Source organism: Vanessa atalanta, chromosome 6 (genome assembly GCF_905147765.1).
Source record: "Vanessa atalanta chromosome 6, ilVanAtal1.2, whole genome shotgun sequence".
Taxonomy (NCBI): Eukaryota; Metazoa; Arthropoda; class Insecta; order Lepidoptera; family Nymphalidae; genus Vanessa; species Vanessa atalanta.
Genome location: NC_061876.1, coordinates 7,686,879 through 7,712,378, shown reverse-complemented (window position 1 = coordinate 7,712,378; position 25,500 = coordinate 7,686,879). Strand labels below are relative to the sequence as shown.

The 25,500-nt window shown below is 35.0% G+C and overlaps 2 protein-coding genes across 6 annotated transcripts in view; one reads left to right on the top strand and one right to left on the bottom strand.

Moving 5' to 3' along the window:
* Positions 1–395, top strand: part of LOC125064987 (guanylate cyclase 32E) — a 40,637-nt gene extending 40,242 nt beyond the window's left edge. For both annotated transcript variants that reach the window (XM_047672359.1, XM_047672360.1), the window contains exon 26: positions 164–395. In XM_047672359.1, coding sequence (XP_047528315.1) covers positions 164–343 — 180 coding nt within the window. In that variant the 3' untranslated portion in view covers positions 344–395. The remainder of the gene's footprint in view (positions 1–163) is intronic.
* On the bottom strand, positions 391–25,387 carry LOC125064985 (receptor-type guanylate cyclase Gyc76C-like). 4 transcript variants are annotated; one of them, XR_007119600.1, is made up of 25 exons: positions 24,703–25,387; positions 13,031–13,238; positions 12,182–12,379; positions 11,859–11,924; positions 11,536–11,776; positions 10,520–10,666; positions 9,978–10,174; positions 9,712–9,895; positions 9,371–9,531; positions 8,555–8,845; positions 8,335–8,454; positions 7,644–7,784; positions 7,363–7,434; positions 6,846–6,935; positions 6,656–6,731; positions 5,740–5,898; positions 5,253–5,436; positions 4,996–5,136; positions 2,860–3,082; positions 2,591–2,735; positions 2,258–2,460; positions 1,740–1,875; positions 1,412–1,517; positions 608–1,162; positions 391–512 (listed from the first exon to the last, which is right to left on the bottom strand). XR_007119600.1 is itself a non-coding variant. In XM_047672355.1 (25 exons), the coding sequence occupies exons 3-25, from the start codon at positions 13,208–13,210 to the stop codon at positions 676–678; spliced, it is 3,948 nt and encodes a 1,315-aa protein (XP_047528311.1). In that variant the 5' UTR covers positions 13,211–13,238; positions 24,703–24,894; positions 25,267–25,387; the 3' UTR covers positions 540–675. The 4 variants fall into 4 exon arrangements, 3 of the variants coding, with proteins under 3 accessions (XP_047528311.1, XP_047528313.1, XP_047528314.1); XM_047672355.1 differs by lacking the exon at positions 391–512 and having other exon boundaries at positions 540–1,162; positions 24,703–24,894; positions 25,267–25,387; XM_047672357.1 differs by lacking the exon at positions 391–512 and having other exon boundaries at positions 540–1,162; positions 25,267–25,387.
* Positions 25,388–25,500: the final 113 nt, after the last annotated feature.

Genomic DNA, 25,500 nt, shown 5'->3' with positions numbered 1-25,500 from the left:
TTGAATACTAAAATTTTATCTCTGATTTAATAAATATGACGACATATTCTTGATTGCAAACGATAAAGAGATTTGCTATTATAATCTTAAAATTATATCACTAAGTCGTACATCAACACTAGTGTAAGAGGATCGCATAGTGAATGGCGTGTCTCGATCCCAGGTGACGGGCGAGGGCCGCGTGTCGGCGGCGCGGCCCGAGCTGCTGGCGGCGCCCAGCCTGCGCCACGAGCACACCAGCGTGTCGTGCCCCATCATCGAGCAGGCCGAGACGCGCTGCGACGTGCGCCTCGTCGTCAACGGCCGCGACCCCGCCGGCGTGCCGCTGCTGGCCGACGCGTAGCCTCTAGTCAATGCCCGTCCGGATGGCGAGCTCGTCGTCGGCCCCCGGGACCGGTGCGGAGCCGAGCGCGACTCGGTCGAGTCTGGGCGCCTTCTACCGATGCGGGGAACGCGGAAGCTTCGCGTTTACGTGACGCCGTCAAATAGGCGTTCGGTAGTGTTAATGTGATCTATGTCAGTATTATTAAGAGACCTTGTTCAATAGAAATTATTTAATAACATTAAACTCTTATTTCACAATTGACGGTAACATCGTTTTACTTACACATATTATTTACAACAGCATTTCATATACATATAGCGCAATATACACTTAGAGGGGAAGTTCGGCGCTCAGACGGCGGACTCGCGGTCGAGCAGGTGCGGCGCGCGGCGCAGCGACGACGACGTGCTGCGTGCGCCGCCGCCGAAGATGCCCAGCAGCCACGAGCGGATCGCGAAGCGAGGCATCTTGGCGCCGCTCTTCGCGTCGGCCACGTTCTCCAGCGAGCGCCACTTCTTGTAGAACTCGATGTAGTCCGAGTCGGGTACCTTGCGCTTCGGCCGGTCCAGCTTGTTACACAGGCTCGCCTTGCGCAGCAGCGGACTGTCCTCGTCGGCGCGCGGCGGGTCGTCGGGCAGGCCGAACGCGTTGCCGTTGAAGAGCGAGGAGGAGACGGTCGCGATGGCCACCTCCACGTCCAGCGAGCGCGTGGTGTGGTGGCGGCGCAGGCGGCCGCGCGCCGACAGCACGTCCAGCGAGCGCGCCGGCCGCAGCGCCGCGCCCGCCTCGCCCGCGCCCGAGCACGCCGTCGACGACGCGATCGAGCTCAGTGCGCGTCTGTTAGCGGATACGGACTTTAGTCGATGGATTATGTCACAAACTTTAGAAAAAAAGTAGCCTGATCCACATTTGAAGTGATCAAAACAATCATTAAAAAATGGATATAAATTAATTCAAACAAAAAATGAAAAAGAAATAAAAAATCACACAGCAGTGACATCCAAACTCAGCTAAAATATTAGTTTACATGCCTACAAAGCTACACTCGTTAAAAGCAAAGTTAGCACGGCAAAGAAGCGCATGGACCTGGAGGTGGGCGCGAGCGCGGCGCGGCGCGCGGCGGGCGACGCGGACGGCGGCAGCGACGCGCCGCTGTGCAGGCGCTGGCGCACGCGGGCCTCGCCTCGCAGCTCTGCGGGACAACCGACCGTATATACCGCTGGCCACCTGGCGCCCGCTCGCTGCGAGTCTTTGCGATCGAATGGAGCGTTGCGATCGAAGCGAGTGGTTATACATTCGTGATTCTTTGATGGAACTCGAATATCCATGCGAATGTGGTTGCAAAATGCTCTCAAAAATGCTAAAGAAAATATCTTCAAACGTGAAAAAAATTATGTACGAGCGAATCGATTACCCGAAATAGAGGGATGTCTGGAATCCGTCAAGCGAGGACTTCTCCTGGGCCGACAGAACAGAGGGCGTTCCTCCCCTTCTACCGGCCTCTTCTGTATTGCCTTCTCCGTCGCACCGACTAACCAGTACGTTTGGAGCTAAAGAAATATAACCAATATAATTAAATAAATTATAAATATAAAGAAGTATAACCAATACAATTTATTATTATAGTTATATAAAATGAATTATCAATTTATTGAAATAATTGTATTTTAACGGTTTCAAAGAAAGATGTGAGCATATAATGTTTAAAACGAATCGAAGCAAATAACTGACAATTATGCCATTTATCTGGATTCGGAAGTTTCATTTCTGATCTTGACATCAACAGAATTTCGTATCATTCGTAAAATAATCTTTTTTAAAAGACTATAAGATAACCCAGAGTTGAGAAGGCAAGATTCTATTGATCTTTGGCTACATACATAAATACAGTTAGACAACCAAATTGCGGATTTCCAAAATTTTGTTCTTTACCTGTCCTTTTCCCTTGATGGGAATAGTCCCGCGCGGCTCCACGACGTACCCGCCCAGCTTGTCGAGCGCCTGCTTGCAGCTCGGCGAGATGTGTATGCGCAGCGGCTCCCCGTTGGACTCCATGCGCGAGGCCGTGTTCACGGTGTCGCCGAACAGGCAGTAGCGCGGCATGGTCAGCCCCACCACGCCCGCCACCACCGCGCCTGGCGAAACAGTACGCCACGGATATGTCAATATTATTTCATAATAATTTACATACTTCACTACCGATTACCTATTAAATGATCGCTAAATACAATTTTTTTTAAATATTAATAAACTAATTATGAATACCTGTGTGTATCCCTATCCTTAACTTTAAAACTTCGTTCGGTCTGTGAGATATCTTATGACTCTTGACAGCATTTAGCAGTTCCAGCGCCATTGATGCGATTTCTCCTACGTGTCTATCGTTATTTCTTATCGGTAGGCCCGACACCTGACAATGTTAAATAAAACAAAAATCAACATGAGAGTATCACTTACAGTACTTGATTTAATATAATATATAAAGAGTATTTAATTAGATTAAGTTAAGAATGATGAAATTAAAAACTACGTACCACCATATAAGCATCACCGATGGTTTCAACCTTGTACACGTCGTAGCCTCGTATGATCCTATCGAACACGGTGTACAGGTCGTTAAGGAAGTTGACGACCTGCAGCGGCGTGCTCTCCGCGGACATGGCGGTGAAGCCGACGATGTCGCTGAAGTAGATCGTGACGGAGTCGAACGACTCCGGCTCGACGCCCTCGCCCGTCGTCAGCCGACGAGCGACTGATCTGAAACAATATCACGGATACAGTTAGCATTTACAGTTGTACAGTTCTGTGTTTTACTACTAATATTAACTAATAAATTTTAATTACTATTTACTACTGAATGAATTGGAAACACACGGGAAAAAATATAAGTATGACAATTTTCATTAATTAAATCTCTTAAATTTGTTGAACGATTTAGAAAATTATTATTTAGGATTAGATAGTAGATTCTTAGTAAAAATAAAAATAAAAATTAACAAACATAACCCGAAAGTCATAGAGATAATGAAAATTTGACTAGTTTTTTACATTTAATAATAAATATCATGCCGAATGATGCACTACTAAAAATCATAATATCTACATTTCTACATAATTAACATATTTATAAATCAAGAATAATATAATTAAATGATAATAAAACAATAGCTGCTTCATAAATGTATTTAGTAACTTGAAAAAACTCACAGCATTGTCCTCGTCCAAATCCACACAAGATTAAATTATAAGAAAAAAATTGAGCACCCTGTTATAAATCTAAAATATCATATACCTGCAAATTTTACTTACGTTATCAAATAAAAAAAATATATATTAAAAACATGCTAGAAAAGTGTTAAACATTACTATGTAATATTGATACATCTACATATGGACTAAGTATGATCGAAAATAAGCTACGAAATTGCCAACACCGACTATAATGCATATGTTAAACCACAACCCAAGCAAGCTCTTAGTATCATCTATCAGAAAACCTAATTACAATAATAACTAGTGAGAAGCGACGTTCCGGCACCTACAGCATGAGACCAACTGAATTAACTACAATCACCAGTAGAGAGTTAATTACCTCAAGAAATTTTCACGACATTTCTATAATGGATTCAACCCCCACATCTGGAAAAGAACACAAGTACAACAAATTGAATACAAATACATTTTTTTCCTTTTGTTACGAGAGCATGTACTACTGTTTTACATCAAGTCCATGTCGATGGAACTATTGACTTTTTGAACCCCGGAATAGACGAAATTAATGGATCTAATGAAGAAAAAATGGCACCCGAACTTTTATTTTATTGTTTTGTAATATATCAATCATATCGCTACTGATGGAACACAGATTCTGCACCCTAAGCAACCCTAAGCACCCAAAACAAATTATCCAATCGTGTATATATTTATTTAAAATTTATAGCGTATCAAAAAAAAGCTCTTATTGACCATCAAATATTAATCATATGTCGCATAAAATGAAATCAAGGCATGACATAATGAGAACGACTTGACTGGACTGAATGTAAACCAGTACCACCGCTGCGGTCGGCCAGAAGCGCGGTGCGGCTTGTTGTATTTGCGTCTTCCTCGTCTGTGCTTACGTTAATATTAGTTACAACATTACGTACCTTAATTAGTAACGATTACATCACCTCGCTTAATACTGAGTCCAAATCTAACATGCACATTTTCTTAATTTATATAAACTTCTCAATTTTAGAATAGATGTACGAGATTATACTGACTTTATATACAGTGTGATAAGACGTCAACAATATGTGAAACAGTTTTTACAATTCTGCAAGGCTGATTATTTCGTTTAAAAATAATACATCTGAAAAATTGCTTGCTTTATCACATTAATTTAATGTACAATTATTAAATTTTATGGTATCCTTTTATGAACCTTATAAGATTATTGTATGGATTACAAGAACAAAATGAATGTGAAGTGTTTGACCGTGAAAAACAAGTTTCGTTCATTGAATATTAACGCTGATTGCACATACGAGTCGAAGGGGATATTTAAATCGATTGTACATTTTAAAACATACACAACAATTAATGAAGCCACATCGAAAGTTAAATCAGGTGACATTAAAACCACATTGATGCCAGAGCATTCGGAAAAGCAGACAGGGGCCACTTACTTTGGTAGCATTCTGTGGAGCAAGTCTTCGGTCTTCTGCTTCTCTTCTATCAGTAGCCTCGTTCTCTCATTGACTAGTTCTTCTAAATTATTAGCGTACTTCTCCATCATATCCATCATTTGATCCATAATATTTCTAGATCTACGAAAATAAAAACGATGTAATTTTTGTCACGGAAGTAGAAAAGAAAGCCCAATACGTCACATTCTTTAGAATTTAAAACCATCGCCTAACATCGAGGGCGCCTCGACACGTACTTGCCGGACTTCATCTTCTTGAGGCGGGTGCGCAGCGCGGGGAAGTCGGGGCGCACGGCGGGGTCGTCGGCCCAGCAGTCGCGCATGCAGGCCAGCACGTAGTCGTCGGCGTCCAGCGCGCGCGTGTCGGGCCGGAACGCCTCCTCGCCCTCGCGCCGCGGCCGCTTCACGCGCTCCACGATGTCTGCGGGCGGGCGCGCCTACGTTACTATCGCGGGTGGCTTGTTCGCGGGGACACATCCTACTTTCGTTTCGGCGTTTATTCTCACGTTAGGGACGATTCATCAATATTACACCGAAGAAGACGCTGTTTATCCTACACCGATTCTACTCCGGTCAGAAATTCTTCAGTGTCGAATGTAAATTTTGAGACGAAGATTAACCAGAATTAAAATATTTACGGATCCCCTAACGATAGTACCGAGGGTGCCTAGTGCGAACTTTACGCTTACTGCATTGAAAAGTCTGCTCTGTATCGTGTCCTCACCTTTAGGCTCCAGAGTGGTCGCGCCGAAGGGTCCTCGTCGGGCGATGATTTCGTACAGAATTATGCCAAAAGCATAAACGTCACCTTTCTGCGTTCCTCCGACGGTACCGTTTGGATCATCTAACTGTCGCAGTAACTCTGGCGATTTCCATAATAAGCCTGCAAAAATTACGTTGATTTAAAATATATATATTAAGAAGATATTATATTTGTTACGAGTATGTATTATTTTAATTTTTTGAGATATTTTTAATGACAGACAAAATTTATAAATTGTATTTTTATTACCTATAAGTATGAGTTATTTACAAGGAACTCCCAAAAATATTTCGCTAATCGGCACCGATATTGTAACAACACCGATGCGACATGGACATTTTTTTATATATATATATAAGTAAGGTTGTTGGACGGGCAAATGGGCCACCTGATGATAAGTGGTCACCACTGCCCATAGACATTGACGCTGTAAGAAATAATAACCATTCCTCACATTACACCAAAGCGCCGCCGATCTTATGAACTAAGATATTATGCCTCTTGTGCCTGTAGTTACTCTGGCTCACTGGCACCCTTGAAACCGGATTACAACAATACTAAGTATTGCTAACCTACCCAGACGGGCTTGCACAAAGCCCTGCCACTGAGTAAATGTTATAAAGATTTCTTGAGAAGAACAATAAATATAGAGCAATTTTATTAGATATGTGACATGAAATGCTTGTAGTTATACTGACTTTCTAAACGTCACATCAACAGTGTCACAGCCAAGATAAGAAAGCAGTTTTTGCTTTTGTTATAACTTGTATAAGGATTGCATAGTTATTATCATGCCATGTGACCATATAATTTGTGTCTCGTTACCAATGAGCGATTTGAATTCAATATAATAAAGATCATCTAACGACTCACTCACCTCTATAATATTGATGCTCCCCGATGAAATCATTTTCAGCGCAATATCTTAATTCGTGGAGTCCAAAATCAGTTACCTAAAAATAAAATAAAATTTATCAATTAATTTTACTTATCGTTTTCAAATTAATTCAATAATATGAGAAAATGTTAAATTTATATAGTAACTAGTATAAATTATTTGTTATTACCTGAAGCATCCACCTCGATGTGACGACGCAATTCGAAGACTTGAGATTTCCGTGGAAGATTAATGGCGATGAGTGAATAAAACTCATACCCTGAAATCAAATTTATAATTAATCGCGCATCGAGCGTCGACAAAATTGCAATATCGGAGTACGACTGAAGCAATGCGACGCAAGCTTAAGGGATCTGACAAAAGATAAGACACGAATAACGATATAAAGTATAATATGATTAATTATTACAAATATGTTGCTTAAGACGAGTTGAGAAAGTAAGATAACTAAAATGAGAACATACATGTTATGTCGCTCAGAAACGTTGACGCATCCCTTGAGACAAAGTGAAATTTGTCGTCAACAAGACACTAAGAATGAATCATGTAATTTTATCAGAATATCTGTATATATCTGTATATTTTGGTAACTGTAATGATGTTATACATAGTATGACAAGGAAAATAAATCATTCCCCGTCGCAACATACCATACTGTTTACATAATAAATATATTAAAACGATACCTTGATGAGATCGTGCACCAGAGAAGATATAAACATCTTATCCAGCTTTATATCTTCGTTTTCAATTATATCCTGCAAAGAAAATACAAATATTTTAGTACTTATATTATTGAATGAGAAAAATATATGATTTTTATGCTATACCTTGCATTTGGACGTCGATGCGAAAGGTCAAAATAATTGCAAATATGATTATTCAGACAACAAAATCAAGTTGAAAACGTACATTTCTCAAGGAAATAGAAGAAAGAGCAAGAGAGAGCAACGTCTCGGTGACTCACATACAAGCTCCCCTTGGCGCAGTAGTCGGTGATGAGCAGCACGCGCAGCGGCTCGATGACGGCGCCGATGAAGGAGTTGAGGTTGTCGTGGCGCAGCTCGCGCAGCAGGCGCATCTCCTTCATCACGTCGCGCGATATGTCCTGCGACACACGCACACGCACACACACACACTTAGCATCACGAGTACAATACACATCATTATACTATTTTTGTTTACACAAATTACTCTTTATTATTCTATTCCATAGAAGCTTGGTAACTGGAGGTTATGTAAACGGCGCTGAATTAAAAACTTATTCCTGTACAATGTACAAGTATAACGTATAACAACCCTTTTTCTAGAAATGAAGAACCTAGATGGGTTCTTATCGGAATTCTTCAATAAAAAGCTGTATGACAGTAAAAACCTTGTATAGCCCATTCCAAGGGTAGGAATAGAGATACAAAAACCTTAAATATGCATATTCTATAACATTTTGATAACACTCTCTGTTACTTATACACTACAAACAGTCCTTGTTTAACATAGATTTATTAATAAGGCAATATTATTCCACTAACTACCTATATTCACTTAAATTTTACTTCCAAATTCTCAAAAACAAGTTCTCAAAACGTTGGCAATATTAAAAACCATTGGAATTGGCTTTAGTGTAATCACGATTGACTGCGTACAAGCTGACCACTTACTTTCTTTTTAGTGAATTTCAATTCCTTTATTCTCACTACGTTTCCCTTGTACTGCGCCGTCGTCGTAAATATTTGTGTGCAACATCTGCTCTCACAAGATATCCCACTGGCTAAACTTAACTGTAAGTAGAACAATACACATTTCCACATTAATATTTATAAAACTGTATGCTATACAGAATTATCATAGCTTATATAATATATATTATTTATGTATTACCTTACTGGGCGACAACATAAGACCGCTACCTAAGTAGCCGGCTATTTCTTGCTGGTCTATTTTCCACAATAATCCTTCTATCTCTTGTTCTATTTTCCACTTTCTATAAATGCTTATAGTAACTACGAGGGCACAGAATAATGTCACAGCTAATGTCCCCGCGACTACCAGGGACGTTATCTGTGAGTCATCCTTCGGACATTTTTCATTAAGGAAACCACATGACGGTTCGTCTTCAGGCTTAACGCTATCCGGCCAGTCGATTGGCAGGCGGGGATTTAATTTATATTCCTGTAAAACAAATAAACATTTTTGAAAAAAAAAGGAACAATAAATGTGTGGACATAGATTTTCCACGACCATATAGAAAATCATACACATAGGTTTACAGGCTAATAATAATAAAACTTCACAGTATGACGCTTACTAACGAAACAGTAACCACAAACGTCAATGAGTGCGCTCAGCGAGAGCTACCGCATGCCACACACCGGGTTCCAGGGGCAGAGAGAGTCTCATCTCTCAGTATGCTATATACTTCATGAAAACGTCAATTTCAATTGTTAATTTGGATTATTTTTACTTATTGGTCCTTCTGTTTGAGATAACTTAATTAATGAGATATCCTTAGTTACGTATTTCATACCACATCAATGTAAAAAATAAATGAATGGTATTTTTTTTGGCATGGAATTCATCTACATATGCTTATAACTATGAGATTATTTGAGATTATTGTTGTTACAGTAACACAATTTTTTTTATTTGTTTGATGAATATAACATGATAGCAGGTTAGAAGGTTTCCGTGACTCACGGGAAATTCACGACTGCTCTGTTGGAAGTGTCCGACGGGTATCATGCTGTATGTGCAGTTGACGTCATCATCCGTGAAGTTGGCGGGTTTGAAGGCGAGCACGGAGAAGTTACCCTCGGAGTCTGCTCGTTCGTCCAAACGAATCGACATACCAGATACACCTATGCAATTTGAAACGTTATGTTACATATAAATGATGCATTATTATTCGTAGAACTAACAATGAAGCACAAAATTAAAAACTGTGAGAGTAAAACCGCCTTTACGCAAAAAAAAATCTACTAAAATATTTGAAAAGCATGGTTGGAAATATTTTATTTATTTGAAAATGAACCACTTACTTTTAAAAGGAGTTATACGAATCATTTTGGAAACAATAACAGATCCACTGGTAGCGATGCTCATTAATTTTTGGTAAGTAATAGTTTCATTTTTCTGTGTTGTTTCCTCCTCTATGAGACTGTGTAGAGCGGTCGCGTAGAGCTTCACAGAATCATACAGATACGCGGCATATATCGACACGAACTGAAATGTAACATCATATAAAGTCACGCGAAACGTTTGAAGCGCGTTCGGCCCTCGAGGATCCTGCGACACGGTGCATCACCTTGTTGAACCTATTCTCGAAGACGGCGGGCAGCGGGAACTCGAAGGGCTTCATGCTGTTGTAGACGCGCACCTTGCCCGTGAAGTACTCGTAGCTGCCCTCGGGCTCCGACGACACGACGACGAGCAGCGACTGCGCGCGCTTGCGGAACTCCGCCGTGTTGGGGCACACCAGCTTCGACGCGCGGTCCTCCGTCTCTGCAACACAAGCGCGCCGCGGGTGATAACCGACTTGCTGCTGATCCACTCGATTATTTTAATTCCATTGTCCATTTATTTTAATGTCAAGTCATTAATTATACCTATAATAATAATAATAATTAGACCTGAAGTTGTAACAGAGCTTAAACTTTCGTTCATGTTACTCTAAGTCAGAAATATGAGTGCATTTCGAATAAAGACGCAGAGCAACTAGAAACTTACAAGAGCAACAACTAATCTAAACTTCCTACTGTATATTTTAATTGCTAATATAAATAGATATCATTAGAAATTAGACCACTAAATCTTGGTCCAATAAATTTTGTAAAAAAAAATACTTACTTATCAAATATTTTAAAGACTCCTTCGGCGAGTAAGTCATCATGTCGACGAATATGACCATGTACTCTCCCTTCACAAATAATTGCAACGATTCCATGGCTGTCATCATATCTATTAGGCCAGCGGTTGAACCCAAGAACACATATACTGAAAGAGACAAACTCAAATTATACAAATGGCAAAAGAACTTGGTTCATTATTTTTTTTGTATTTTTTTATAAGGAATAGTAGCAATGCCCCATTATAAGGAACTCATTATATTTACATTACATTAGCAGCCTGTAAATTTCCCACTGCTGGGCTAAGGCCTCCTCTCCCTTTGAAGAGAAGGTTTGGAGCATATTCCACCACGCTACTCCAATGCGGGTCCAAGGAACTCACAATAGTCCTATTTAATCGTCCGTTTAAGTTTAAAACTTGAGTTACGAGTGGAGAATCTCGCGATTTTCGATTCAACGCTAGGCGGCCCTTAAACCATTGCGCCATTGACGCTTCACATCAATCTATTTATTTATTAAAAACCCCTGATCCCTGAATCTAATTTACAGACGTTAATTGATTGATATGTTTTTATCCGCCACGTACTAAATCGAACAAATAATATATTGTTATTAGTTTGATTTAGTAAAACAACTTTCTATCTTTACATAATCAATACATATTTGACACGAACCAGACCGGATCCCTCGGTAGAATTTATATCTGCAAAAATATGACTTCTCAATAACACGGTAGATTTGTCAATGATTGATTATATGTAAAAACCTACGTAAACAAATCATTATCTACGTATCATTTTAAGTTGTTATTTATGTTCAATTTATAATTTTAGTTGTGACTGTCTCAACAATCAACTATGCTACGAATTATGTTTTACTTATTTGTGAAAATTTGGTTGTTTGGTGACTTTTTTCCCTTGATATCTTAATTGTATGTTTTATAACGGTTTTCCTTCCCAAAAAAATAAATAATTTAATAAGTACGTCCTAGACCGATAGAAAACAAATTACACTTACTTCGAGTCCTGTTCTTAGTGTCCTGTATGAACTGGTACCAGAAGCCAGGAGCGCAGCAAGTCATCTTCTCCTCGCAGCACTTGAAACCGTCGATGACCGGTCGCTGATGGTTCACGGTCATGTTATTCTTCTTCGCGTGGTTCTCTAACGTCAACGCCACCGTCACCCACGACTCCTCATATAGGATCGAGAACTTATTCCATCTGTAGTATCGAAGCAACGATATGACAGATTTGGTCGCCTGAAATTGTATTTACGCGTCGTTTATATTTTACTGTATAAATATTATTACTAAAAAATATTTTAATGTTATCATTGCCAACCTGCGTATCCGGAGGTTCCAATCTTGCGAAGTTCGACAACGTTGAAGTTTGGTAATCCGAACATTTCTACAATGTAAAAAAGAGTTTGATTAGCAAGACAAAGCTTAATATTCCAATTTGAATCTACAATTTTTTTTTTTTCTATAAATCATTTAATTAAAAATAAAAGTCCGTTCTCTATTCGTAAGTAGAATGATATAATACGTATATATAGAACTATTTTGTTTTTGAATAATTTAATTTTGAATTTTACCATATAAGGGATTGCTTTAGGACCTATTTTTATTGAGACATTCTCAAAACAATGTACTGTCGCGACTCACATAAGATATCATTGGTAAGTTCCTAGACTGGGCTATGATGGCCTCGGTGTGGCAGCGACCCTCAGGGCCGAAGAAGGCGACGACTCCAGAACAGCTCATGTCGGTGAGCAGACGCGTGGCCGTCACCGTGTCGCACTTCGTATCTTTCCATTCCAGCAGCAGTCGCACGTCGGGTAGCAAATCTGTGCCATTGTTGATCTGAAAAAAAAACCGATTCATTCTTGTTTTTTAGAATGAACTCAAACACTCGAATCACATGATTTCAATTAAGTTAACCGATAGATTAGTATATTTTCTTGAATAAGGGCAACTATCTCGATCTAACTATCGTATAGAATTACAAAAATCTTTAGCAACATTAGGCAAAACTTTTACATTACAAAAATATAGTGTCAGTTTTTGTTTTCACTACAAGTCAATCATGACACACTTCTTATAAATTTATAATGGTTCATACGTAGAGCTAACTCTCAATATAATTTCCTTTGTAACTACGCAGAATTAATAATTCTATAACATATGAGTCAGTCACAATGTTCAATGAACACCATCTGTAATATATAGAAACTGTCTGCCTCATTCGTAACCTACACGTGACACACAGTAAATATTTGCCGGCCGAAATTGGGAACTGGGATGTCAATATTTGAAACGATGTCAGTTTACATTCGAGAGTATTGCCTTAATGTAGGTTAAAGAAAGCTTTCTAAATTAAGTAGTTTCTGCTCTATATAAAACATTTTAGAAAAATAGAGTTCATTTCTCTCTTGTGCTTATGATATAAACAGGAAAAATCAACTATAACGTAATCAACCATCACCAAAAAGGTCAATTAATACTCAAACAAACCTCCTCGAGGGCCATAGAAAGGGCCCCAGAGATGGCGAGACCCTGTCTGTCTCTGTGCTCGCCTTTAATGGAGGGTAGGTATCCGATGGTAAGGTTGTACTTTTTAGCGGGTGCGGCGACCGAAGGCCCGGCCAGTAGCCCCAGCGCCGCGAGTAGGAGCACTCGCGCACCGTGCCACATGCCGTCGCCTTCACCGCGGTACTAGCACCTGCAACAAACGCAAGGCATCGTTACACTGCTCCCACGTGTGAGCCTTAATAGAATAGACGATTCAGAAACCAATACTAGTAATAGTTGGAAACGTCTGCTTGTATCGACTTTTACTCAAAAATCGAGCGTCATCGCAAATTAATAAATTATTACCAAATATTCGAAACATACACACATTTAAAAAAGTCACATTACAACAACGCTACACATCTTGTGACTATTAAACCACGTGTCATGTTTGGTTATAAATAATACCCATTTTGTGTTGAACATAATTAATAAATATATTTATTATGACTAGATAAATTTATGATAAGTAAATTTTAGGTGATAGAAGTTTAGCATGTTAAATCGTTCCATATCTTCAAAATGATCAAAATAAATCACAATAAAACCTTACAACGTTTTTTATGTCATACGGAAACGTTAATTTTGTTATCAAAATGTAAATATTGTAGCTAACGACTCAAGACGATATAATTAGTACCCGCGATAATGATAGCCAATGACTAAAAATAGATTAATAAAAACAAAGGATCATTACAACTTTTCTGTTTACGAAAGCACTTTTGCCGTTGCATTATATTTCCAAGTACATAACAAAAAGCAAATCGACTCGAATTAAACACATATTGAACAAAGAATATTGATGACAAACTAACATACTCAAGAACTCCACGTTTTAGTTTTAAAAAATAAAGTTACAAAATATAACTACGGTTCTATCAACAGAAAAAAAATATATGTTACTGAAATATATAAGAAACTATTTCATTTATCCGAAAAAGCGTCGGAGAAATAACCTTAGGTTGAAACTGTCATATTTTACTGAAATAAATAAATACCTCTCTTGGTTTATCTTAAATTAACAAATTTTCTTGATTTTAAGTGGAACTAGATTTTTTTTTTGTGGCATTGGTTGGCGATCCGTCATATAATGGTAAATTATAACCATAGACCTTACGTCACCAAGGCGCCACCAACCTTGGGAACTGAGATGTTATGTCTCTTGTGCCTGTAATACACTGGCTCACTCAAACTTTAAACAAGAACACGTCTATATTAAGTATTGCTGCTTGTTGTTAAAATATATGATGAGTGGGAGGTAGGTACCTAGACGGGCTTGAGCAATGCCCTATCACCAAGTATATTTTATTGTTACTGTTCCCTAAGAAAAGGTGAGAATAATTGAGAACATCTATTTCTGTAAGTTAATAAAAGGAAGACTTCCTGTGGCGCGTTTTCCGCCCTCAAATGTAGGAATTACTTCCCTGCTGTCAACTAAGTAATTGGCTCGCAGCCGGCGACCGATTAAACCAATTGACATGACGTTATTTTGACAAAGTGACTCCGGCGAATACGGTTTTATGAAAATGAGCGACCCAACTTCTACAGCTTAGTGTCCAAAGATCACTGCAATTAGTCATTGACAAACAATTTATAGTGAGGTAGAAATTTTTTTTTGTATTGTTACATTCATTAAAACAACTGACAATAAAAATGAAAGTAAGAAGTAAGAAGAATATGCTTTAAATTCTTTCTTTTTTTATGTTTGATCCGTGGCAAATAAAAGACGCCTGTCGAAGAATTAGATAGGCGTATTCTCTTAGAAATTTAATCAGCAAGATTGACAAATAAATGTTGTGCTGTTTATGAGTAGTTGTTTTAATTAAAGACTTAACATTAACAAACATAATAAACAATAAATGAATCTTAAGGAAGTAATATACTTATTAAATTGTCAAGTTGCATTAGTACTTTAGACTTAGTCTTTTTTCTTAAGATTTTAGACATCATTTGCGGCGTCATTGAAAATAGGTGATATAATTTACTTTTTAAGCTGAATCTAATTTATGAAACATAATAAAATAATTATTATGCAATTACATATCGTATGGAATGTATTTAAGAACAATTGAATACGTATTGATTAAACAAATTTTGAATTAAACAATATCTTAACCATAAAAAACCGACATGAAAAAATAAAGAAATTACGAATAGAACAAACTCTTCAAATCCGTTTAAACAGAATTTTCATATCATGATACCTTATAGTTAGCATAATATAATATATCATATGTTTTGTGAGATACAGTTATTACGTCAACGCAATCAGAGAGAAAATCGCCGAACGGGTGTTTACATGGCGAACGCTAGCAAAACTAAAACGGATAAAATCTAAAACTTAAATGAATATATTGTAGATCTTACTCTTCGAGAAAGTATTTCTCGTCATTAACGTCTCTTTATACCGGTATATTACATGAACACTGTTTAGGTGACAATGTAAATTCTTATGTAATATGAAACTTAACTCATTTTTTTGTAATATTATCTGTGACAGTAATTTAATTTATTGTCTATTTATAATATTACCTCATTTTTGTTTTATAGATTTTATGAATATAATTATTAAATAAATACCCTGTTGTGCTGTTTGTTTCACGCGACTTCTGTTCGTACTTATAGGTAATAATAACCTCAATTTAATGCTAAATTGTGGTTATCGAGGAAATAATTAATTATTAGTATAAATAAAAAAAAATTAAATGATCAGACAATACTTTGCTGTGAATCTATTATAGGAACGATTATTTTTCTATGTTCCAAGATATAGGCTAACAGCAACAACTAGGATTGTGGTGCTACAGAAGCGCGGGCGTCGGACGGATACGATGCAAACCAGCAGCGACACCGATCTCGCCTTGAGATAACGTCAGCGATAACGCTCCGAGTTATTTTTAGACATTAATAAAAAGGTAATGTAGCTAGATTAACTTTTCACGGAATATACGATATTTACAGGAATCTACATATTTAAAGACATTCAATCGAATTAAAGCGAATGATTTAGATTTATAAAAATGTCATACACATTCAACTTCTGTTGATTTTAGTATTTCGTAGAAAACGATTTGGCCCTTTTTAACCTCACTCAAGTCGAATTCAATAATTATTATTATGTTACGCCTTCTATACCGACCACGTGGTTGATTGATGTATTTTATGTTTGACGCAACTATAAAATGACAGCGAAAAAGTTAAGTAAAATGCTAACATCACATGATGCTGCTTGCATACATCAGCAGAAAAACAAATGGAACGGGAAGAGGGAAATAATTTATTCTTGTAACAAGCTAAGTAACAGCTTCAATATTTAATACATTTTCTCTACATCCTTAAAATTGACGACCTTTAGTGAATTAATTTTATTGAACCACCGTTTTGGTTGTCCAACTATATTATCTGAATTTTTGCAAAAAATGTTCCTTTATTTTTACGTTTGCGATAGAACATTAGAAAAATTAATACATTTTTCATAAGTGCTTTGACAGGAGAACCAGAAGAGGAAATGTCGTTAGATTTCCGACGTCTTGCTTCATGTTTCATATAAACAATATACTGCATTAGATATATGATGCTTTAATTTTACCAACTCAATTTCTATATTTCGACACACATATATGTACCTATTTGTATTGGATTTTGTTGATATTTTTTTTAATATTCGCTAAATTCAAAAGTAGGATAAGCTCATATTTAAATAATATAAAATGTTCATCAATTTTAGGAGAGTAAGAATCTAATCGTAGGAACATCATCAGGTGATATGTTATATCCCTTTAATGCTCTTGCGATCGTGACTCTAGGGAGAGGTGGCCGCCGATGACAAACATTCCTTCCGCAAATGAGCCAGGTGGATATTCAAAATACCGCTACGATGGACTTTGTGACTAGGTCTCGTGGTCAGGAGGGACGCCAAGCTCCAAAATAAGTCACTAGTCGGATAGTCATTGTAAAATAGAACTCTTGAAAGCTTCATTGTTTTCGGGATTGAAAGTAAAACAACTTTTAATTCGTAGCATCACGTTCGCGTAGACCATCGTACCGAGCGTATTGAACGGAGAATCTATGTTTTTTATCTAATTATTATTCTAAGAATTATTATTATATAATAGTTATTCTGAGAATGTCAACTTATGTGTTTGCTTATAGCGTAAAAAGAACAGTGTGTCTATAACAATTTCGGAGAGGGAACGCTAGCATTCATACATCATGTTTGTCATCTTAAGTTAATTAACCCAAATGCGATATTTTGTGATCATTGTTATTTATCTCATTATTTAGTTTGTGAAAATAACACAAACTAAATAATAAGATAAATAACTAACGTCTCAATTGTCTTAAACACTCTTGACTTTCATTCAATACTTATTTATCTTATCTAACCAATATAAGAAGTGACAAGAAAATCATATTAACATTATGACGTAAGCTTAGATTTTTGTTCTTTTTGTTTACAAAATTTCGCAAATAGGTTAGCTTATAGTTTAAAAATGAAATAAGTATCTTATTACTACGATTAGGAGAAATAATCAACGAAATTAAAAATATCAATGGCTTTTGTTCATAATCTCACATTCAGTAGTTCACGTGATTGATACAGAAAACATATAACTAAGTTAATAATAATGTGTTGGCTATTATTTTAAGTTATACATAGTTCTTCAAATACAAGTTACAGTTATTTATTTCATCAATTTATTAAAAATCAACGAGGTATGTACTTGTATTTAAACTCCTATGTACTTTGTTTACCTGCTTACGTAATTTGTTAGATTTAGAATGCAACAATATGTGCAAGCATGCACAACATTCATTTTAACTACAGTATAGATTGCTTTCACACATTATAAACTAAAAAACTGCTGTAAAAACAGGTGATTAAAATATATCTATTTCGAAATGGTAATATCTTCTAAAATACAAATTATTCATTCATTAAAAGACAAGAAATTATCATTAAAAGACAATTTTAATCTATATTAAGTTTTAAAGGTAACATGAATAAGGATAAAAAATAATCAGAATATGGCTTCGCAAATACATCTTATCGCGGACTGTTCTGTGGGTCTTTTTAAGACCTACAGTTTTCTAGTACTTTGTTTTCGAGTATCCTTTAAGCCAGAACGAAAACAGACGAAACAATTTTTTTTTTTGGGACTAAACACTTTTTATATATATTCACAAATGATACAAACCTTTGTCTTTTATAGCTTTTTCTATTAGTAAAAACCGTACCAAAATCAAATCAAAAAACCCAAACACAAGCGAGGATTTTTGAACTCTCTGCATGCAATGTATAGACCAAGCGAGTAACCTAGGCCTGATAACACTATCCGCAAAATTCAGTTTAGGAAATTGGTAAATTATTATTAATATATTTTCTAATACGAAATAACAATTTTAATCGATAGAAGCAGTATCATGTCTTCTTTCGGTCCAACAGTTTTCTAGATTATTCGGAACAGAGACACATAGTCAAAAGTAGTTTTAGTATATAAGTACAGTTTTTTTTATTTGTATGTATGTATAGTTATTCTTTTTTGTACGTCAACTCATATTTACCTAACGCTCGTTCAGACAAGCGACAACCGCGCGATTGCATGCCGTGTTGCGGTTTGGACCAGTGGACCGCACGGTTCTATTTTAGCTATAAAGCGTCTAAATGTTTCTGAAGAACACCATATTAATAATAATGGCGCGGGAACAGCGTCATTCTAGAAACGCGTAACTATCGCCGTATCGATACATGTAGTTTAAATGATTAGCGTAATGTAGGAAATTACTTTATTATGATGTGATCGTTTCCATCATTATCTGTACTTATATTATAAATCCTCAAATAAATCTATCTGTCTGTCAGTCTGTTACACTTTTACGCCTAAGCTACTGAATCGATTTTGACGAATTTCTTACGATACTTGCTCAATACTCATACGTCAAGGACAGACATAGGCTAGTTTTTTCATCCTTTTAGGGGGGAATGTTTGGAATACAGATTGTAAACAAGTTCTTGAAACGTTTTTGTTGTAGTCAAAGCGAGCGAAGCCGCGGGTTCCACTAATTTATTAAAAATGTTAGATTAAAACTTTTTCATATTAAAATTTTTATAACTAATTGTTGTTTACAAAAAAAAAAAAATTTGTTCCTCTACCCGTTCCCCCATTAAATCGTAAACTTAGAACGATTTTCCTTTCGAGCCACTTTTAGTTAATATCATCTCCTTTTTTCTAGATTCAACTAAGAATTTGATAACGCCTGTAGAACTAGAATATTATATGTGCTTGGTTATTTACGAGAACAACAGATCTTCGATAATTATGACCAACTTACACTATGATATACAGAAATAAAAAGTATAATTGCTGATTTCGATGCCAAACTTATACCTGTTGTTCTTCGCCCGAACATTCATTTTTGTACATTATTTGGCTAATCGTAACAATAGAATCCTGCTTTACCATTTACCATTTAATCGGCAAACTCCGATAAAATTCTTTTACCAAATAAGCTATTGGAATTTTTCGGTCGTTTAATTCTCAGCAAAGGCGTGTGGTGTATGGGCGTTTTCTGAGTATAGTCCCATGATTTCTCGAGGTAAGGTACGTATATCCTACCTACGGGTATCCTTTTTAATACCCGTTAAATTTTTTATACAAAATGTTATGATCGGTTGAGTAGTTAAGACGTGAAAGCATAACATTAATTAGGACAATATGGCCTTCGTATATGGCTAGTCTGCCATAGTGGCCGAAATCGGCTAGGGCATCATCATTATTAACTCATTATTTATGCTGTAAAACTTATCAAATTACATTAGCATGTACGGACTATACAAGCTTATGTTTAATCTGCGCTAACACGGAATCTAGCTTTTGCAACTCTTATTTAAGACTCTTACAAATATAGCAGAGATTTGCTCCTATATTCATGTGTTTTAAACTTATTTGTTTCGTGTATGCAACTAACGCAGACCACAAATCGGAATTAAATTGTATTCAAAAGTCTACGTTATTATCCTACTTCTTACAATAGCTTATCTAATACAAATTTTATAAATGTTTAGCGTAACTTCACGTCACACATGCCTTATTCATGTTGAATATTTGTAACCTCGACTTTGGTTACATATTTACTAAGATATAAATAGCACAATGAATATATAAAGCAGGAGGCTGATTCAGCGGTGCTTAGAATTTAATGCACGAGCATTTAAAATATGAAAATAAGCAATTTTAGATATTTCATTAATCGGTAAAAAAATTATGTTAGTAATCTTTCCATAATACATCGAATACATATTTAAATATAAAATAGAATCAAATGTAAGATTTACTTACTGTTGTAATCTTATAGATCCTTCTAATAGTTGCCTTATTTTGTGTTTATATTTCTATAAAACTCATCTGGATCGCCATTTAAGATTGTATTTTGTAACTCAATTACCTATGATCATAAATAATTCATATTTTAGATGGCAATAATACCTACAGAAGAGATATAAAAAAAATTTAACGCTTAAGTCATTGCTTATGAAAGTAGGCGCGATTTGTCCTGTCTAGACGCAATAGGCGCCCAAAGAAACAATATTCAGTCACATTTTTAGCATCTTTTTATCATAAAAACGAATATTCATTATGAAATTACATAAGATTACTTAAAATTGTTAGAGTCGATATCATCATTTTTGTTCTATGCCGCAAACATACCTTCTATAAACCCAAAACAAAATCCAAAGACTTCTAATCCTAAATATTTGTTAGGAAAATACGTTCAAAAAGAGGTCATGTACAACACCTACCATACAAGAAAGCAATATTGGGTAAACAATCAGTTCAAATACGGTTTGTCACGAATCTAATGAAATCGATTGCTGGTTCAAACGACAATATATTAATTGGGTAACATGCATTATTATCGAAAATAAGAAACTACTTCCTTACTCACATTAGAAGCTAGCAGCTTCAATACTGCCTTGCTTTACAATAAATTAATCGTAACTGTAACGTCGATATAAACACCTGATATGGAATATTATTCAGTTTAAAATTATAGTTCTAATCAGAGATACCAATAAGCAGGCACCTGTAAAGAGTATTTAACAGATTAAAATAATGTTTAATGGTATATATTTTTAAATAATTGTTCGCACTTTTTATTATTGCTTCTGCTCATCTTGCTCATGTTTTAAGGCTTTATAAGAGATATTACCACGAAAACCACAGATGAAAACAATTCGAATAGGGTTTTGTATTAATTCGACATTTAAAACGTTTGACAAGCGGAATAGTTCGCGATACTATCGATCTCCAAGTTGATGTTTGGCGTGCCACTCCCAACCACACCCTCCATACAAGATAATAAAAATCGACTACTCTGTGCCGCCCCGCCGGCATACTAACATTATAATATTATTACAACGTTTATATTACTGGGATAAGTGATCCAAACTATTTTTCATACACAATTATTGTTGGCAAAATATTTATTAGGCGACATAATATGGATCGAATTAAGGAAAATGGTTTAAATTTTGTATACAAGAGTCTCTAAAGTAAATTATTTCTGCATCTATTATTTTATTATTTATCATCGATGACCGGTTAAAAGTGTAAAATTATATAATATCTATCAATATCTCAATTTGGAACCTTTTCACATTGAGATTTAAAATTACATAATATACATAAAAAGATCCATAATAAGATTAAAAGAAGATGAATTTTACGTCAAACAAAATGTTAAATCTGCAACTGCAATTTAGGAACGGCAAACAACGTTTCTTAAGTTATTTCTTGTTATTTTTAAAAACACAGATAATAATTTGTAACAATAATAAAATTCAAACAAAATCTTTTGTAATTTAAAAGCAACTATAAAATATTTGAACTATAAAATATTTTTACACACAGAGACTTAAGTAAAATATTTTAATAATATGTTTTTCACATTCTCAAACAATATTTCAAAATAAGTTAATCCTTAAAGTGGTCACCAAAATGATCGTTCGATGGTTTGTTTCTTACGGTCCACGGAGAGTAATAATTTTGTCAAGTACTTATTCGTATCGCATCTATTGTTCTATCTCTTCCTTACGAAGAGAACCGTAAGAGAACTAACCTTCACGATCACTAGGCTAACAAATTGTTTTTCTTAAAGTCGTGGCTGTTATTTTGGCAGCATGCTAGAAAGTAATTTCGCTCTTAAGCGCCCATTACATTTAATTACCAACCTTAAGTTTTTTAATGCTATTGAAATAAGGAATACTTCTCAAAATGACATAAAATATACATAAACAAAATTATAATCTATAAAATATACATTTTTTAATAGATCATTTTATTTGCCGACTGTTTTATTGCGAAGATGGTTTTATGACGTCCGAGGAACTTAGTACCCATTATGTTATAGTAAGATTATTTTGACTCAAGATATAATAACATAAAATCACATTAAAAGGCAATGAAAAAAAAAATGTTAGAAAAAAATATTTAGTCTGCATACTGGGATCCTTAATTACTAACCGGATATACGCAAAAAGCAATAGTGTTTTTTATTATATAACAATATTAGAATTTCATGAGTTCCAAAAATGCAAATATCTCGAAAACTAAGTAAATAATATCATAATTTTAGTGACATCATTTTTTGTTATTACGGATTATCATGAGCTAGCCTGTTAGCACTTGCAATATTATCACTTGGTTTTTGGGACTTCCTGTATCGTGTCTGATGTACATCTAGATGATGTAGTTATAAATTAGTTAGTGTTATTTTATTTTTATGACATTTGCAATTTAAGTTTTGACATTATGTAATACTAGACTTTCCGCCCAAGGATTCACCCGCGTGTGCGGAGGAGGGACCGATGTTACCTATGTCCTATTCTGTACCCCTAAATACTAGTATGCACTATTTGGTCATGATCGATTAAGTAGTTAAGAGTTTCCCTCATGTAACAGTGTTCCCTCTCGAGTGTAACAAATAAACTAATTTTCACATTTTTTTCGTAAAATAAATAAAATGAAATTGCTTACTTCTTAGAACAAAAACAAAATAAATTAAATTACCAACTAGAGCAAGTAACTTAATTCTAAATGTAAAATATGCAGCAAGAAACTATTATGCAGCTTGCAAAAATATTTTTATATTTTAATTGTACAATATTGTATATCCAGTTTTTCTAGAGAATCTGATAAGTTCGCTATGTCGTTGGAAAACTGAATCACAAAGATTCCTTACTTATTTTACATAATTATAAAAACATGTATTACAGGTCATGTAACTATCCTTATCATGAATTGATATTTCTTAATACATGTAAAGAATTTAAATTATTCTAGTAAGACAACATTTACATTGTTATGGGACAATAATTATATATATGATTTGAGAAAGCACCAATTATTTATAATTAGCATGTCACCAGACGGAAAGGTGAAGTACTATTTTATATTTTGTACAAACAGTGTATACATTTACTAAAGTATTTTCTTTGGCAGCTTATGTTTTTATTTGTATAATAATGTTTATATTATTACTAAATACCAATGATATAATATAATAAATTATTTGGACAGTTATTATGTAACTTTTGTATGAATTTGTTAATATTAAGAAATCAAATACATGATACAACAATACAAAAGTGTGTCAAATTAAAAATGATCACTGGTTTAGTATAAAAAATACCTTGACCTGAGAAGAATTTACGGAATTTATGGAATTATTATTATTCTATAAAACAAAGAAATAGCTAAGAGTCAACCCTTTCATTACCAACATGTGCTAACATAAATGAACTCTCCATTTGTATATTAACTTTTGCATGTATCCCTAAAATTTTTTTAGTAATTTGATGACAGAGAAATTTTGACAATTTTCTGGTATTATGTTGTGAACAGTAAACATTACCTCACCAAAGAGTTACTGACTCTATGCACTAGTTTAAGCTAAGTACCAGAAAACAGGATTGACTGATATTGGTTTATGTAAATAAATAATATTACAGGGGTGTAAAAAAATTATATTATTAAAAATTGTTATAGAAAATAATTGATAAGTTTTATTATTATTCAAATAAAAATAAGAATGGAGAAAATATGTCAATATAAAGGTTTGAATAAGTATGAAAAATATGTTTTTACAATACAATATTATCTTAAAACAAACACATTATACCTACGACTTTATATCAATCGAAATAAAAAGATAATATGGATCTTTAAGAACATTTTTTAATAAGTATTTAAAAATGCTTTCTATATGACTTCACAAAACTGGACTTCTATATCATCTTACTTCATTAACATGCGAGAGATTGTTTCATCTATATTTCTAATAAGATTTCATAATGTCTTGTCAGTAATCAGATTGATAATAATTTAAAAAAAATAGAAAGTTCATGGTCATGATTTATTTAAATAACATTTTGTAGAAGTTTTTGAATCAACTAAATACAACTTATTTACCAAAAAAAAATGGGAAGGATTTTATTTCTCCAACATAAAATTATATTTATATAGAATATGAATAAGTACATATATTACATTTCTTATTTTAATAATTAATAAGAAAATACTAATTTCTATGTATATTTAAATTGTTTAACTTACCATAAATATGTTATTATTTCTCTTGAAAATTTTCCACTTCATAAGCAAAGTTACTTTCATCACATTCAGGTGAAATTTTCATCCAAATTATAACTCACTTTAATAATTCATTTACTCATAATAAAAACAGCGTAAGTATTTACAATCGTATAATGTTTACAGAGACATCAGACTCAATACCACAGTCGAGTTCTAAAAATACTCCAACACGATAAAACAGTATGAATGTGTTAAAACATAAAGCAACACAACGATGACAATGAGTAAATGTGGATCGCGAATCCGGATTAACCACTACAGTTCTACTGAACTAGGCATCGATGTGTGAGATGTTCTCAACTACTACAGCTACCGAATGCTTAAATGATAAAATGCAAACACCAAACACATCTAAAATTACATCTCAAATGATACATTGATTTGAAATTGCTGTACACTCAATCCTTAGTTTAGTTAGCAAATAACAAGTGCCTGACACGGGATGTTAAAGTAGGTGTTAGTTACGGAAATTACTTTATTTAACACTAGAAAGTTGAAAGTAAAATCTTAAAACTGTAGAATTACATATTCAAGTAGACCACTACAAACAAAAGGACAAACTGCACAGAGAAGTACTCGCAATAAATTCAACGTGAGCAAGAGCAACGCAAAAATGTACTGTTGCCAATACAGAATACACCACAGATTGCTGATTTATCATGCAGTCTTGAATAATATTGCATTTAGATGTTATCTCACTCTTTCAAACTAACCAATAAACTGATTATTGTACCATGGCAATCTTCGAAGTTCTAAAAT